A 12,342-nucleotide genomic window follows, 5' to 3' on the forward strand; every position below is an offset into this window, starting at 1 on the left:
ATATACTCATACCCAGTTTCAATAAAATCCGTCAAAGCAAATAGCAATTCCAAGATATGGCTCCGGACACACAAAAAAAGCATTTTTCAAGATACAAAGAGGCATAACTCTATTATTATCCAATGGTGTACAATGCCATTTGGCGTGCATCATCCTCTTATCCATATATACTAATACCCAGTTTCAATGAAATCCTCCAAAGCACTTCCAAGATATGGCTCCAGACACAAAAAAACATTTTTTCAAGATACAAAGAGCCATAACTCTGTTATTATCCAATGGTGTACAATGCCAAATATCAATTTGCTATCTTCAATATTGCAAAAGTTATGACCAAGGTTAAGTTTTTGGACAGACAGGCACATGACAACCAGACAGACAGACAGACAGGCCAAAAACAATATAACCCCGATCATTTGATCTGGGGGCATAAAAAGTATATATTTGATCAAAAGGGACTTGCCCAATTGTAGATTTCCCTACCATTAAAAAAAATCTTTTAGTTTATCTCCCAACCAGCACTATATTTAAACCTTAAAAAATATATTAAAACAAGCCATGTGTTTTTATAAAAACACTATGTCCCCATATATATGACCTTTGACCTTGAAGGATGACCTTGACCATGACCTTTCACCACTCAAAATGTGCAGCTCTATGAGATACACATGCATGCCAAATATCAAGTTGCTGTCTTCAATATTGCAAAATGTATGGCAAATATTAAAGTTGGGGCAAACAAACAAACCAACAAACAATCCAACAGACAGGGCAAAAACAATATGTCCCCTACTATAATGGTGGGGGACATGAAAAAACTTCATTCTCAATTTTGAAGTATTTGTTACAATACATAATACCCAATTTCAGTCAAAGCGATGCAATTTTCACCAATCTAAAGAGACCCAGCCCCATTCCCAGAGGGTGGGAAAATCTCCTTACGCACATGTATTAAGCCCTGTTTCCCCAGAATGAGGCTCAATTGTTTTAGTCAGGTTAAATTACACCTCTTTAACCCTTTGCATGCTGGGATATTTGTCGTCTGCTAAAATGTCGTCTGCTGAATTTCTAAAATTAGCATTTTCTTCATTTTTTTTTCAAATACTATCAAAATAGCAAACAGTTTGGATCCTGATGAGACGCCACGTTCTGTGGCGTCTCATCTGGATCCAAACTGTTTGCAAAGGCCTTCAAAATTCGGTTCCCGCACTGAAAGGGTTAATATGTGGTTGTTAACATGAAACAACAACACTTTTGGCAATTTTAGAAGCGTGATTACAATTTAACGAGCCAGAGAAGCAAATGTTACAAGTATGAGGACATAGAAATGTTAGCTTGTAAAGCTTGACATCTTATTTCTGGAATGAAGGTCCGTGTTACGTGGTTAAGAATTAAAAAGAGCAATAAAGGCTAATAAAGCAGTAAATTAATGTCAATAAAAATAATGCTTCATTTTATTTAATAACAAAAATACTTACATAGCTCATGGCTTTTGTGAAAAAGTTTTCTGAAAAAGAAAAACAACAATGAGATTATTATTATGTAGAAATTCTCATATGAATTAAATAGCATAAAAAAAAGATAAATTTTATTTTAAATGTTATATTAAGCAGTCAGATAATTTTCAGATGTAGAAACATGTCATTAAAGCCACACACCTTATTTGGCATAGTAACTCTAAGTATAAATAAGAAACATATTCTATCTATGCCAATTAGAATATATCTGGTGGTATCAAGGTAGAAATCCGTCTTTTTTGCACTTTGAAACTTAAAAATAATCGCGTTTGTCGAAATGGACGTATACATCTAGAAATCCTTCTTTTGGTTTTAAAAGCAGTACAGTTTGAAAAATAATAAATTACTTGCTAACTAGGCTAAAGATTTAATTTTATCTATGCCAATAAGAATATAACTGGTGATTACAATGAAGAAATCCATCTTTTTTGTGCTTTAAAACTTTAAAATAATCACGTTTGTCGAAATGAATGGACGTATAAGTCTAGAAATCCTACTATAGGTTTTAAAAGCAGTACCGTTTGAAGAATAATAAATTACTTGCTAACTAGGCTATAGATTTAAAGACAATTTTGCACACTTTTAAATTGCATCTATGTATTGATTAACATGTATTTAATTTCAAAGTTTGAGGCAAGGTGTATGGCTTTAACCCTTTCTGACTAAAAAGCAAAGTGAAAATGGCTATGTGCAAACCGCATTACCGTAATAACTCTATGTTTTCGGACACTTAAAAATAATTTTAAAAAATTGTGTCCAAAAACTTAGATACGAAAAATATTCACAAAATACAGGTGTCCTAAAACTAAGAGTCGAAAATTGAAGTGTCCGAAAATAGCGTCAATTGTATCAACGACTATTGGTCATAGCATGCACTTGTAAAATACCATGCCGTATAGTATAAATTACAGTTAAATATGTTTTCACTGCATTTTAAATAATTTTAAATGCTTAATTTATTTGACAGAAAGTTACTACAAGGTTGTACTTTGACCAACGAGTTCAAAGATGAGCATGTGATGTACCGATACTCGCTAGTATGAACCTGTAATTAACGCAATAAAAAAGCAAACTATGAATTCTTTGTTTGTTCATTTCCGATAGTTGTTGTCTAATACCTTCCATTGTTCATAAAACTTACAATAATATTCATCAAACTTTGAAGCCTTTAGTATTTGTCACAGTTATTTTACTGAGAAGGGGTAGTACAATTGCGGTAGATAATTGAACTGTTATTTGGCACTACCCCTGGAAATTGCCATAACGCTTATGCTATCAGGCGATACCATTGTTTAATACCGGTTTACAAGGTTATTTACACAATACGCAAATGTAATGGTCCGTTGCCCTCAGACATTGCACCTGCCATGTTTTATGATGTTAATCTGGTTGTAAAACCCCATGATCGAAGTGTCATTAGATATCGAAAACAGGACCGAAATTTGGTAAAATAGCGCTGTAAAATATACTGTCCGAAAACTTAGAGACATTAATTATGGACGACAACTTGTGTGGCCGAAAATTAAGAGTCACGAAAAATAATTATTTTTGCTAAAAAAAAAAAGGGGTGTCCGAAAACTTAGAGTTTCCGAAAACATAGAGTAATTACGGTAACCAGAACAGCCTGCAGGTAACTCGCAGTCTGTTCAGGTTTTGTGCTGTTTGCTGCTCTTCAGTATTAATGTAACTTTCTAAGGGACTACAAATGCGTCAAAATACGTATCTAACTGGTAAAGGGTTGAAGCATGAAGTAGATATGTCAATGATACCCACGGCTGCATGACACATGTTCAGACACAGACAAATATACCAGCCAGAAAGAGTAATTCACTTAGAAAGTTAAATTAAATTAAAGACCTTTCTTACTAGATTCAAGTTTTAAAGACGAAACTCGCAGGCTGTTCTGGTTTTATTATGTTTGCACATAGCCATTTTCACTTTGCTTCTGAGTGGGAAAGGTTAAGCTGTTATTATGTGAGTTAAATCCACTCAGTAGTTTAAATGAGCCAATACAATTTTCAGAACTGTAGTCTTGAGAAGAAAACAACCATTCAACCCTGTTAGTCCTGTTCTGAGAAAACTGGGCATAATGCATGTGCGTAAAGTGTCATCCCAAATTAGCCTGTGCAGTCCCCACAGGCTAATCAGGGATGACACTTTCCACCTAAATTGTTTTTTTAATAAGAAGAGACTTCATTTAAACGAAAAATTTCATAAAAGCAGAAAGTGTCATCCCTGATTAGCCTGTGCGGACTGCACAGGCTCATCTGGGACGACACTTTACGCACATGCATTATGCCCAGTTTTCTCAGAACACAACTCATTCAACCCTGTTATCACAGTACCAACCTCCTAGGTGGTCCATCACCACTTTCTCAGGGCTCTGTTTCTTAAGATACTCCACAATCTCCAGGATGTCTTTGGCAGGCTCGTGGTTCCTCTGTACTGAAACGCAGAAACCAAGGATGAGATTGTTAGTATTGTTGAATCCTTAACCAAAGAACTTATACCTCAGTGAATTGATAGTATAATTTGTCTCTAACTTTGTCTCCAAATTTAAAATATCAATATTTTGGGTACAGTTGCACAAAGTTATCAGGATCATGCTTTCAGCTTTAATGGTATTTTACATTTAAAGGATGTTTCTTGTATACCAACATCCAGTTAGTCGAACAGTGTTGTCCCTGATAAGCCTGTGCTGACTGCACATGCATTAAGCACAGTTTTAGCCTGCGCTAACTGTGCATGCATTAAGCCCAGCTTTCCTCCTGCAAGGCTCAATGTGAGGGACCCCCATGTCCTACCTGTTGACCAGAATCCAGATTCCTTGTTCATAACTATCAGGGTGTCCAGCACAAGTGACCACGTCTCAAGTGAAGGCTCTGTAGCAGTATAACAGAAAATGAGTGCTGACAAAACATTGCCAGATCATGACTGACACAATCAAGAACACATGCAGAGATCTTTTTGTTCCTAATTGCGAAAAATACCAATACCGCCCATTGGGAAAAAAATATGATATTGGGAAAATTAGCGTCATGAAATCTTCAGATTGGGAATTATGTGTCCTTTTTATTGCTTTGTATTAATTGCACAAAACATTTCTAATACTCATTTTCATGCATTTTAGCTTGAAATGTCCAGTTTCAGTGCTTATTTTATTTTTTCACTTGCAGATACTGCACTTTTGGAACAACATTGACGATATTTTCCGGCATTTTGGGAATTTTTCACACAGCAACTGGAAATTATGTAGTCATTTCTCAAGTGGGTAGGTACCTATTACAGGTACTTTATAAAGAAGGAAAAGAATCGCTGACATGAAATACCAGATCATGACTGGCACATTCAAGTATACATAAATACTAAGGCTGCTATTATTATTTGAATAGTGTAAGACCTCTAAATGATAATAGGACAGATTTATCCTACAGCTATATAATATTGTAGAAAAAATCTTCAGGTCTCATGTTCACTTTTGCTTTGCACACCTAGTATGTGTATGTTTCCAACCATCAGGTAAATTTAAATACACTATGATGCTAAAGTAGTATTCTCAATTTTCAAGACAAAGAATATTTTGTCACAAAAGCCCATTAGAATACACACATAAAGTCTCTACAAACTTAGCCCAAATAACAATTGTTAAGCGTGGGGTGAGAAAGCAAGTATTCATGTGCTTTATAATGGAATAATGCGCAATGATTTGATTGTTGAATTTATCACAGACCAAAATTTGCACAAAGTATTAACTAGTTCTATTGATTTTAGTCCTCATGGACTTCATGCCAGGAAATAAAGAGCAATTAGTCTCCAAACTTTATACACGATTAATTTAAAAGGACTTTAGCAAGGAAAAAGAAGATTAAATGATTGTGAAGATTGTATAGGTGAAATAGATCATGGGTATGACGATTTTTGTTACATAAAAGCACATTACAAAAAAATATTCATTTAGTTAATCTAATATGATATAAATCAAATAGAGAACTCTGATAGAAATAAAGAAGAAAAGTCAGAAAGAAAGAAAACCAAAGGGGGTATCAAACTCTTGATTTAAGGGCCATTCAAAGTTATGACAGTAAACAATGTTTTAACCAACTGTAATATCATGCTTGGTAATAAACAAGAGATGTGTTCGTCAGAAACACAATACCCCCTATTGCGCCGCTTTGAAATAATAAAAAATATATATATGGCCAACGTTAGTTTTTTTTTCGGACGGACGGACAGACTGACATACACACATACTGACATACTGACGGACAGTTCAACTGCTATATGCCACCCTACCGGGGGCATAAAAATGTGCAATATAGAATATTCACAATTATGACGTCAAAATGTGGACAAAAAACAAAACATTCTCGGTTTGATAAAACGATTTTATTCTCAGAATTCATGAACTATTTCATAATGATATAGAGCCAGTTGTATCTGTTGTTATTTACTATTATCGTCTTAATGCAATTCATTTCTTCAAGAAGTTGCCTCTTGGAGGGTCATTTTTAATGACTAAGTCACTTGAACTAATTGTTTTCTTGTTTTACAACATAGTCCAGGACATCTCACGGTTCCCTTACCTATATCCAACTCCCTCATCTCAGCTAGGACCTGGCGTACGTTAGCCACAACCTTGTTACCAAGGTAACCGTCCTTTGGCATCAGGCACTTCAGAAACCGTAGCATGCCATGGAACGTCTCAAGGTCGGGCTGCACGCCCTCTGCTGTCATCTTCTTTAGAACATTCTGGAAATATCATAAACCTTGAAATAGGTTTGAGCCATGCTCTGTGAAAAAGGGGTTTAATGCATGCGGGTAGAGTGTAATCTCAGAATAGCCTGTGGAGACTGCACAGGCTAATCAGGGATGACACTTTCTGCTTTTATGGGGTTTTTTTGTTTACAGAAAGTCTCTTCTTAGCCAAAATCCAGTTCAGGCAGAAAGTATAGTCCCAGATTAGCCTGTGCTGATGTGATTACACGTTCCAACATTATGCAGTTGTAAGAAAAATAGTTTTGACCAAGTCAACATTGTTTTTCTGATAAAAAATGCGACGCAAACAGGTCAATATTGTAATTCATCACAGCTCTTGTCAAATATTTCCTCTTTTATAAATTGTTCATATAGTGTTCCTAAGTAACACAAAATCGCTTATTTATGATTATGTTCCATACTACATTGTCTGTTGACATTTTTTCACAAACAAGTTACTCCTCTCTGAAATGTCAGTTTTAAGGCTATTTATAGATATGAAATCTTGAAATTGGAATAGCCAATCAGAATACACGGCTCAACAAGAAAACATTTTCAAGATGGCAGTTTGACGCTATCAAGAAAATTGATTATTTATTATTATTACTGATGATAAACTTTTGGAAAAAAAGTATATATATAAAGAACAGAGGTTAATAATTATGTTTATAATGATTCATAGTCATAAATTTATAAAATATTTGTGATGTAACCACTTTATGAAAATTACCCACGACTCAACCAACATATAGCATATACAGTTTCTTTTATTTTGACCTTGTCCCTACCTTGACTTCGTCAAACGACCTGTTGGTAGAGGCCTCCCTCCCCATCTGGTTGAGAAGGTCATTGAACGTCCCAAGGTCAGCTGAAACAAGCATAATATGAGTAGCGTTCTGAGAAAACTGGGCTTAATGCATGTGCATAAAGTGTTGTCCCAGATTAGCCTGTGCAGTCTGCACAGGCTAATCAGGGACGACACTTTCCGCCTTAATTGGATTTTTGTGTAGAAGAGACTTCCTTTAAACGAAAAATACAATAAAAGCGGAAAGTGTCGTTCCTGATTAGCCTGTGCGGACTGCACAGGCTAATCTGGGATGACACAACGCACATGCATTATGCCCAGTTTTATGAGAACAAGACGGGTAAATGGGCAAAAGAAGATTCCTTCACATATACACTTCATGTCCATGACATATTTAATGCTGAATTTGATGGCTTTAGAAATGCAGAAGCAGTTTATTCCACATTTCATGCAGACTGCCAACCAACAGAAAACCTGACAGACAGAGTTACACCCATAACTCCCCTATCAAACTTTATATGTTATTGGGGATATATTCATAGTTGTTTCAAATGGCTTGGTTTGTAGAGATATTATAAATAAGCTGTGTTGTGAAAAAATGGGGACAACAGCCAGGTCGCACAATCTGCTTATAAGCTACTGTGGCTGCTATTAAGTCTGCAACCTTGTACCTAGGTGAGCTAAAAACAAATACTCATAAAAATACGAATTTCAGTCACTCAAGAATCAAATTAGTTAATCTTCCAAAACACACATAAATCCTCTATAACAGTGTTTTTTTCTCACCACTTTGGGAAAAGGGCCAGGTCCTTATGGATTGGGAAATATCTTTTTACTAATATTGCGCTATTGTTGATTTTATAATTACAAATACTTTAAAATTGATAATAAAAGTGTTTTCAATATTAAATTTACTAAGGTTCAACTTATAGAGTTTGATTTGGAGATAATTGACAGGTTGAGACTTATTTAAAAAAAAAAATTGGGGGAAATTTCAAAGGGGAAGTATAGGTCCCATTTGGGAAAAATATATACTTTTTTCCATTGGGAATGGGTCCACCTTCCAGACCCAAATTTTAATGAAAAAAAAACCCACTATATAACCTACAAACCAACACCACTGGTAGTTAGTTAAGATCACATGGTCTTGTGCATCTGATGAACACCAGGCATTTTTTATATCACATCACAGATTCATACTAAATTATTTTACAACTACAAAAATAAGTTAAAACAAGCAAACTTACCTGTGAATTCCTCAACCTCCATTTCTTCAAACAATGTCCAGCATCTAGAATCTCCTGCCTAGGTAATGGAAAACAAGCCTTGGTACAAATAAAAAAGCATTTAGAAACGTGACAAAAACTCAAAATAATGTTTGCCACCAAGAGAAGGATTACCCATATTATACATGAAAATTTAAAAATTATTTTCGTAAGCACAAAAAGCCAAAGAAAGTCATTAAAGGTATAACAGTTATTACCATATTTTCATTGAAATTAAATAATCCTTTGCATATTTCATGAGAAATTAAGTTCATTCAAAACTACGGAAGATGGCAAACCTGTGCAAGACCTCGTATGATCCAGTTGTATGTATCGGCTGTTCTTGTCTCTATCCCTTCAAATACCTCCATTGCTTTATCCATGTGTCTGAAATGTGGTTGATATTACATAATATTGCATAAAACAAGTTTTATAATAATCTGATTTATTCTTTCTCTAGTTCACATTTATATTACAACTTCCTATACAAAAATAAACAAAACATGAACAAGAGTTTAATTGGCATAAACATTGCCTGGTAATAAAGTATTTTTGGAGGTAAACATCGGACAAGGTATCAATTGTTCTTTGACTATAAATTGTGACATTGAACTTCAAACTAGGTACCTGGTTTTTGTGTGAGCCACTCTATTGTCGTAAGCATGCAACTGCAAGGTCATTTAAATATCGTAGTTTTGCTCATTTCTTATTTGATCTTGACCAGATTTTTTGCTAACAACACTCTATGAAAAAAATTTCTGTCACTGATGAGAAAATGTTTAACAATTAACTAATGCTAGAAAAGCTCTCAGAACGTATTGTTAAGTGTCAATTATTTTTTTTTGACCTTTGACCTCAAACTGTGAAATTGGACATAGGTGCTTGTTTTCAATGTGTAAGACGCTCAATTCTACAATTCTTGTCACTTCTACCAAATTAGTTGGAAATCCATTCATGCTTGACTAATTACTGAACTGGACAAAGTGTTGCAATACCCAGTGTTTGTTTGACCATTTTGGGAAACAGGGCCAGGTCCCTTTAGATTGGGAACAACCGCAGCGTTTTGACTACAATTGGGAAATTCGTGTTGTTGTTGCTTTGCTTATAAATGCTTGGAAATTGAAAATTAAAGTGTTTTCATGAATATATTAAAGAAGGTTCAACTTATAGGGCTTGATGGGAGAGCAATTAAATGTTGAGATCTAAAAAAATAAAAATAATAAAAGATTGCTTTTTTGGAAACCTTCAATTGGGAATTTCTAGGTTCCATTTGGGAAAAATATATGGGTTTTTTAATTGGAAATGGGGCCGAATACCGCTGCCTATTTTACATGAAAACAACAACACTGTTACCTTGACCTTACAACTAGGGACAAAGGGATTATGTGTCTTACATGAAACAGAACAATGCTGCTCAATTCAACCAAGTTGAAAATCCATCTATCCCAGACAAAAGATATGCTCCAGACATAGTGTCAAGAATTAATTTCTAAAATTAAAACTTCAACCTTTTATTGTCATCTTCACTTTGAACCTAGTTGCAAGGTTCTTGCATTTGAAACTCCATCTCATCACTATAAGCCCTTCCATCCCATGGTTTGAAAAATCTATCCATGCATCAGGAAGTGACGCTTCAGAAAAATTGTAAGAGGTGGAAGTTTTTTATTTTACCATGGACCTTGAATCGTAACCTTGACCTTTGACCTAGAGGGCTGGCACAACACTCTATTTACTCATGAGTATCACTTATGACATGCTATTTGAAAATCTATTCTGTTGGATAGAGATCTGCCCCTTATAAAGTCTGCCCACCTGCAAGTGTATTCCCATAATAATGATGTTGTTGTTTTCAAAAAGGCATCTACAAATGAATGGATTCATAGCCTTGAAAAAGTCTTTGCAAAGACTAGGAGATTTAAAACTTGCAGAATCACACACTTTGCCAAGAATAAATCAAAATACACGATCAAAGTAAACAGAAACTCTCAACTCTTTCCCCCATAAGAAGCAAAGTGAAAATGGCTTTTGCAACCAGCATAAAACAAGAACAGCCTGTGAGAAACTCGCAGGCTGTTCAGGTTGTATGCTGTTTCCCGCTCATCAGTAGCTAAGGGTTGGAAATGAAGCCTGTAAAACTTGAATTAACTATGAAAGGTATCTAATTAAATGCAACTTTCTAAGGGACTACAAATGCGTCAAAATATGTATCTATGTGGTAAAGGGTCACAAAAACATGTGCACATGGCTTTGTGTTTTTCCCACACATACTTGCTGGTGGTTGTGTTGTCTGGCTGAGCCAACCTCTCCTCGGGGAAGATGTCATGTACAGGGTCCTGACACTGGTATGCACAGAGTAGCTCAAGTAGACGCATCATCCCTTCCTGTGATAACTTCAGGCCTGTGGAGAGTAGTCAGGTGGTAAAGAGGAATTGCATAACTCTTTCAGTGCGGGAACCGAATTTTGAAGGCCTGTGCAAACAGTTTGGATCCAGATGAGACGCCACAGAACGTGGCGTCTCATTAGGATCCAAACTGTTTGCTATTCTGATAATATTCTTTGAAAAAAATCGAAGAAAATGCTTATTTTAGAAATTTAGCAGACAACATTTTAGCAGACGACAAATTTCCCAGCATGCAAAGGGTTAAATTGAGCCTTTTTCTATGAAAACTGAGCTTTTATGAAATTATTTGTTTAACCCATACAACTTAGATACGTTTTTTTTTCACACATTTGTAGTCACTAAGAAATTTAATTAGTTAGATTAAATACAAGACCTTTCTTACAAGATTTAAGTTTTTAAGGCAGTTTTGAGCAGCAAACGTCATAAAACCTGAATAGACTGTGAGTTATTCGCAGGATGTTCTGGTTTTATGCTGTTTGCAAATAGCCATTTTCATTTTGCCTCTGAGTGGGAAAGGGTTAAAGATGGTTTTTTCCTAAACAAAAATCCAATATACCGACTGTGTATTCCTTGATGCACATGCATTAAACCTTTCCCACTCAGAGGTAAAGTAAAAATGGCTTTTGCAAACTTAATAAAACCAGAACAGCATGTGAGTAACTCGCAGCGTGTTCAAGTGTTATGTAGTTGGCTGCTAATTATTATCTTAGGTTTGGAAATGAAGACTTAAACACTTGAATGTAGAAAGAAAGTATTAAATTAAATTTAACTTTCTAAGGGACTACAAATGCGTCAAAACATGTATCTAAGTGGTAAATGGTTAAATATGTATCTGCGTAACAAAGGGTTAAGCCTAGATTTCCATGATTAAGACTCATTTTATGACTATTTAAAGCTTCTGTAGCGAATTTAAGAAGCTTAAGAGCTTTGTGAGACAAAACCTTTCAATTTATTATGAAGATAGTTATAACATTATTATTTTAATTTTATTTGTAATGACAGGTACACATTTATTGACACAAACAATGAAGCATCCAAGCATTTGGAACAAGAAACTGTCAGCGACGGGTGATGCTCCCCAAAGTTTTTTTTTGTCACAATATTACACTATATATTCAAATAAAAGGAAACGTCTTGAGGGGCAACTTTGGACAAAATAATACGATGGATGGTTTAGCAACTTAAAAATTTCAAGGTCCATAACTCTCTAAATAAATCATCTAACCAGAACCCACTAATAACATGCTCATCTCCTCAAGGTAGTTAAGCTTCCCATAAAGCTTCATTGTATTCCAGTTATTAGTTGCTGAGAAATAGCCCGGACAAGAATTGCACTATATGTACAGTTAATGGAAAATTTCAAAGGGCCATAACTCTGTGAAAAATCATCCGACCAGAACCGGCTGATAATATGCACATCTCCTCTTGGTAGTGAAGCTTCATATAAAGTTTAATTGAATTCTGGTCATTAATTGCTGAGAAATAGCCTGGACAAAAATTGTGAAAAGACGGACGGACACACGCACGGACAGACTAAGCTGCGACTATATGCTCCCCCCAAAAGTTTGGGGGAGCATAATAAAATCACAGGTTATTTA

General features: G+C 35.2%; 1 protein-coding gene across 1 annotated transcript in view; it reads right to left on the minus strand.

The window, feature by feature from the left end:
- The window catches only part of LOC127840953 (pentatricopeptide repeat domain-containing protein 3, mitochondrial-like), a 59,458-nt gene that overhangs the window by 27,487 nt on the left and 19,629 nt on the right, over positions 1–12,342 (minus strand). The window contains exons 6-13 of the mRNA XM_052369417.1: positions 10,611–10,740; positions 8,642–8,729; positions 8,325–8,382; positions 7,061–7,140; positions 6,101–6,266; positions 4,322–4,399; positions 3,867–3,962; positions 1,479–1,507 (exon numbers count right to left, since the gene is read on the minus strand). Of these exons, the coding sequence (XP_052225377.1) occupies positions 1,479–1,507; positions 3,867–3,962; positions 4,322–4,399; positions 6,101–6,266; positions 7,061–7,140; positions 8,325–8,382; positions 8,642–8,729; positions 10,611–10,740 (725 nt within the window). The remainder of the gene's footprint in view (positions 1–1,478; positions 1,508–3,866; positions 3,963–4,321; positions 4,400–6,100; positions 6,267–7,060; positions 7,141–8,324; positions 8,383–8,641; positions 8,730–10,610; positions 10,741–12,342) is intronic.

Source organism: Dreissena polymorpha, chromosome 8, assembly GCF_020536995.1.
Source record: "Dreissena polymorpha isolate Duluth1 chromosome 8, UMN_Dpol_1.0, whole genome shotgun sequence".
NCBI lineage: Eukaryota > Metazoa > Mollusca > Bivalvia > Myida > Dreissenidae > Dreissena > Dreissena polymorpha.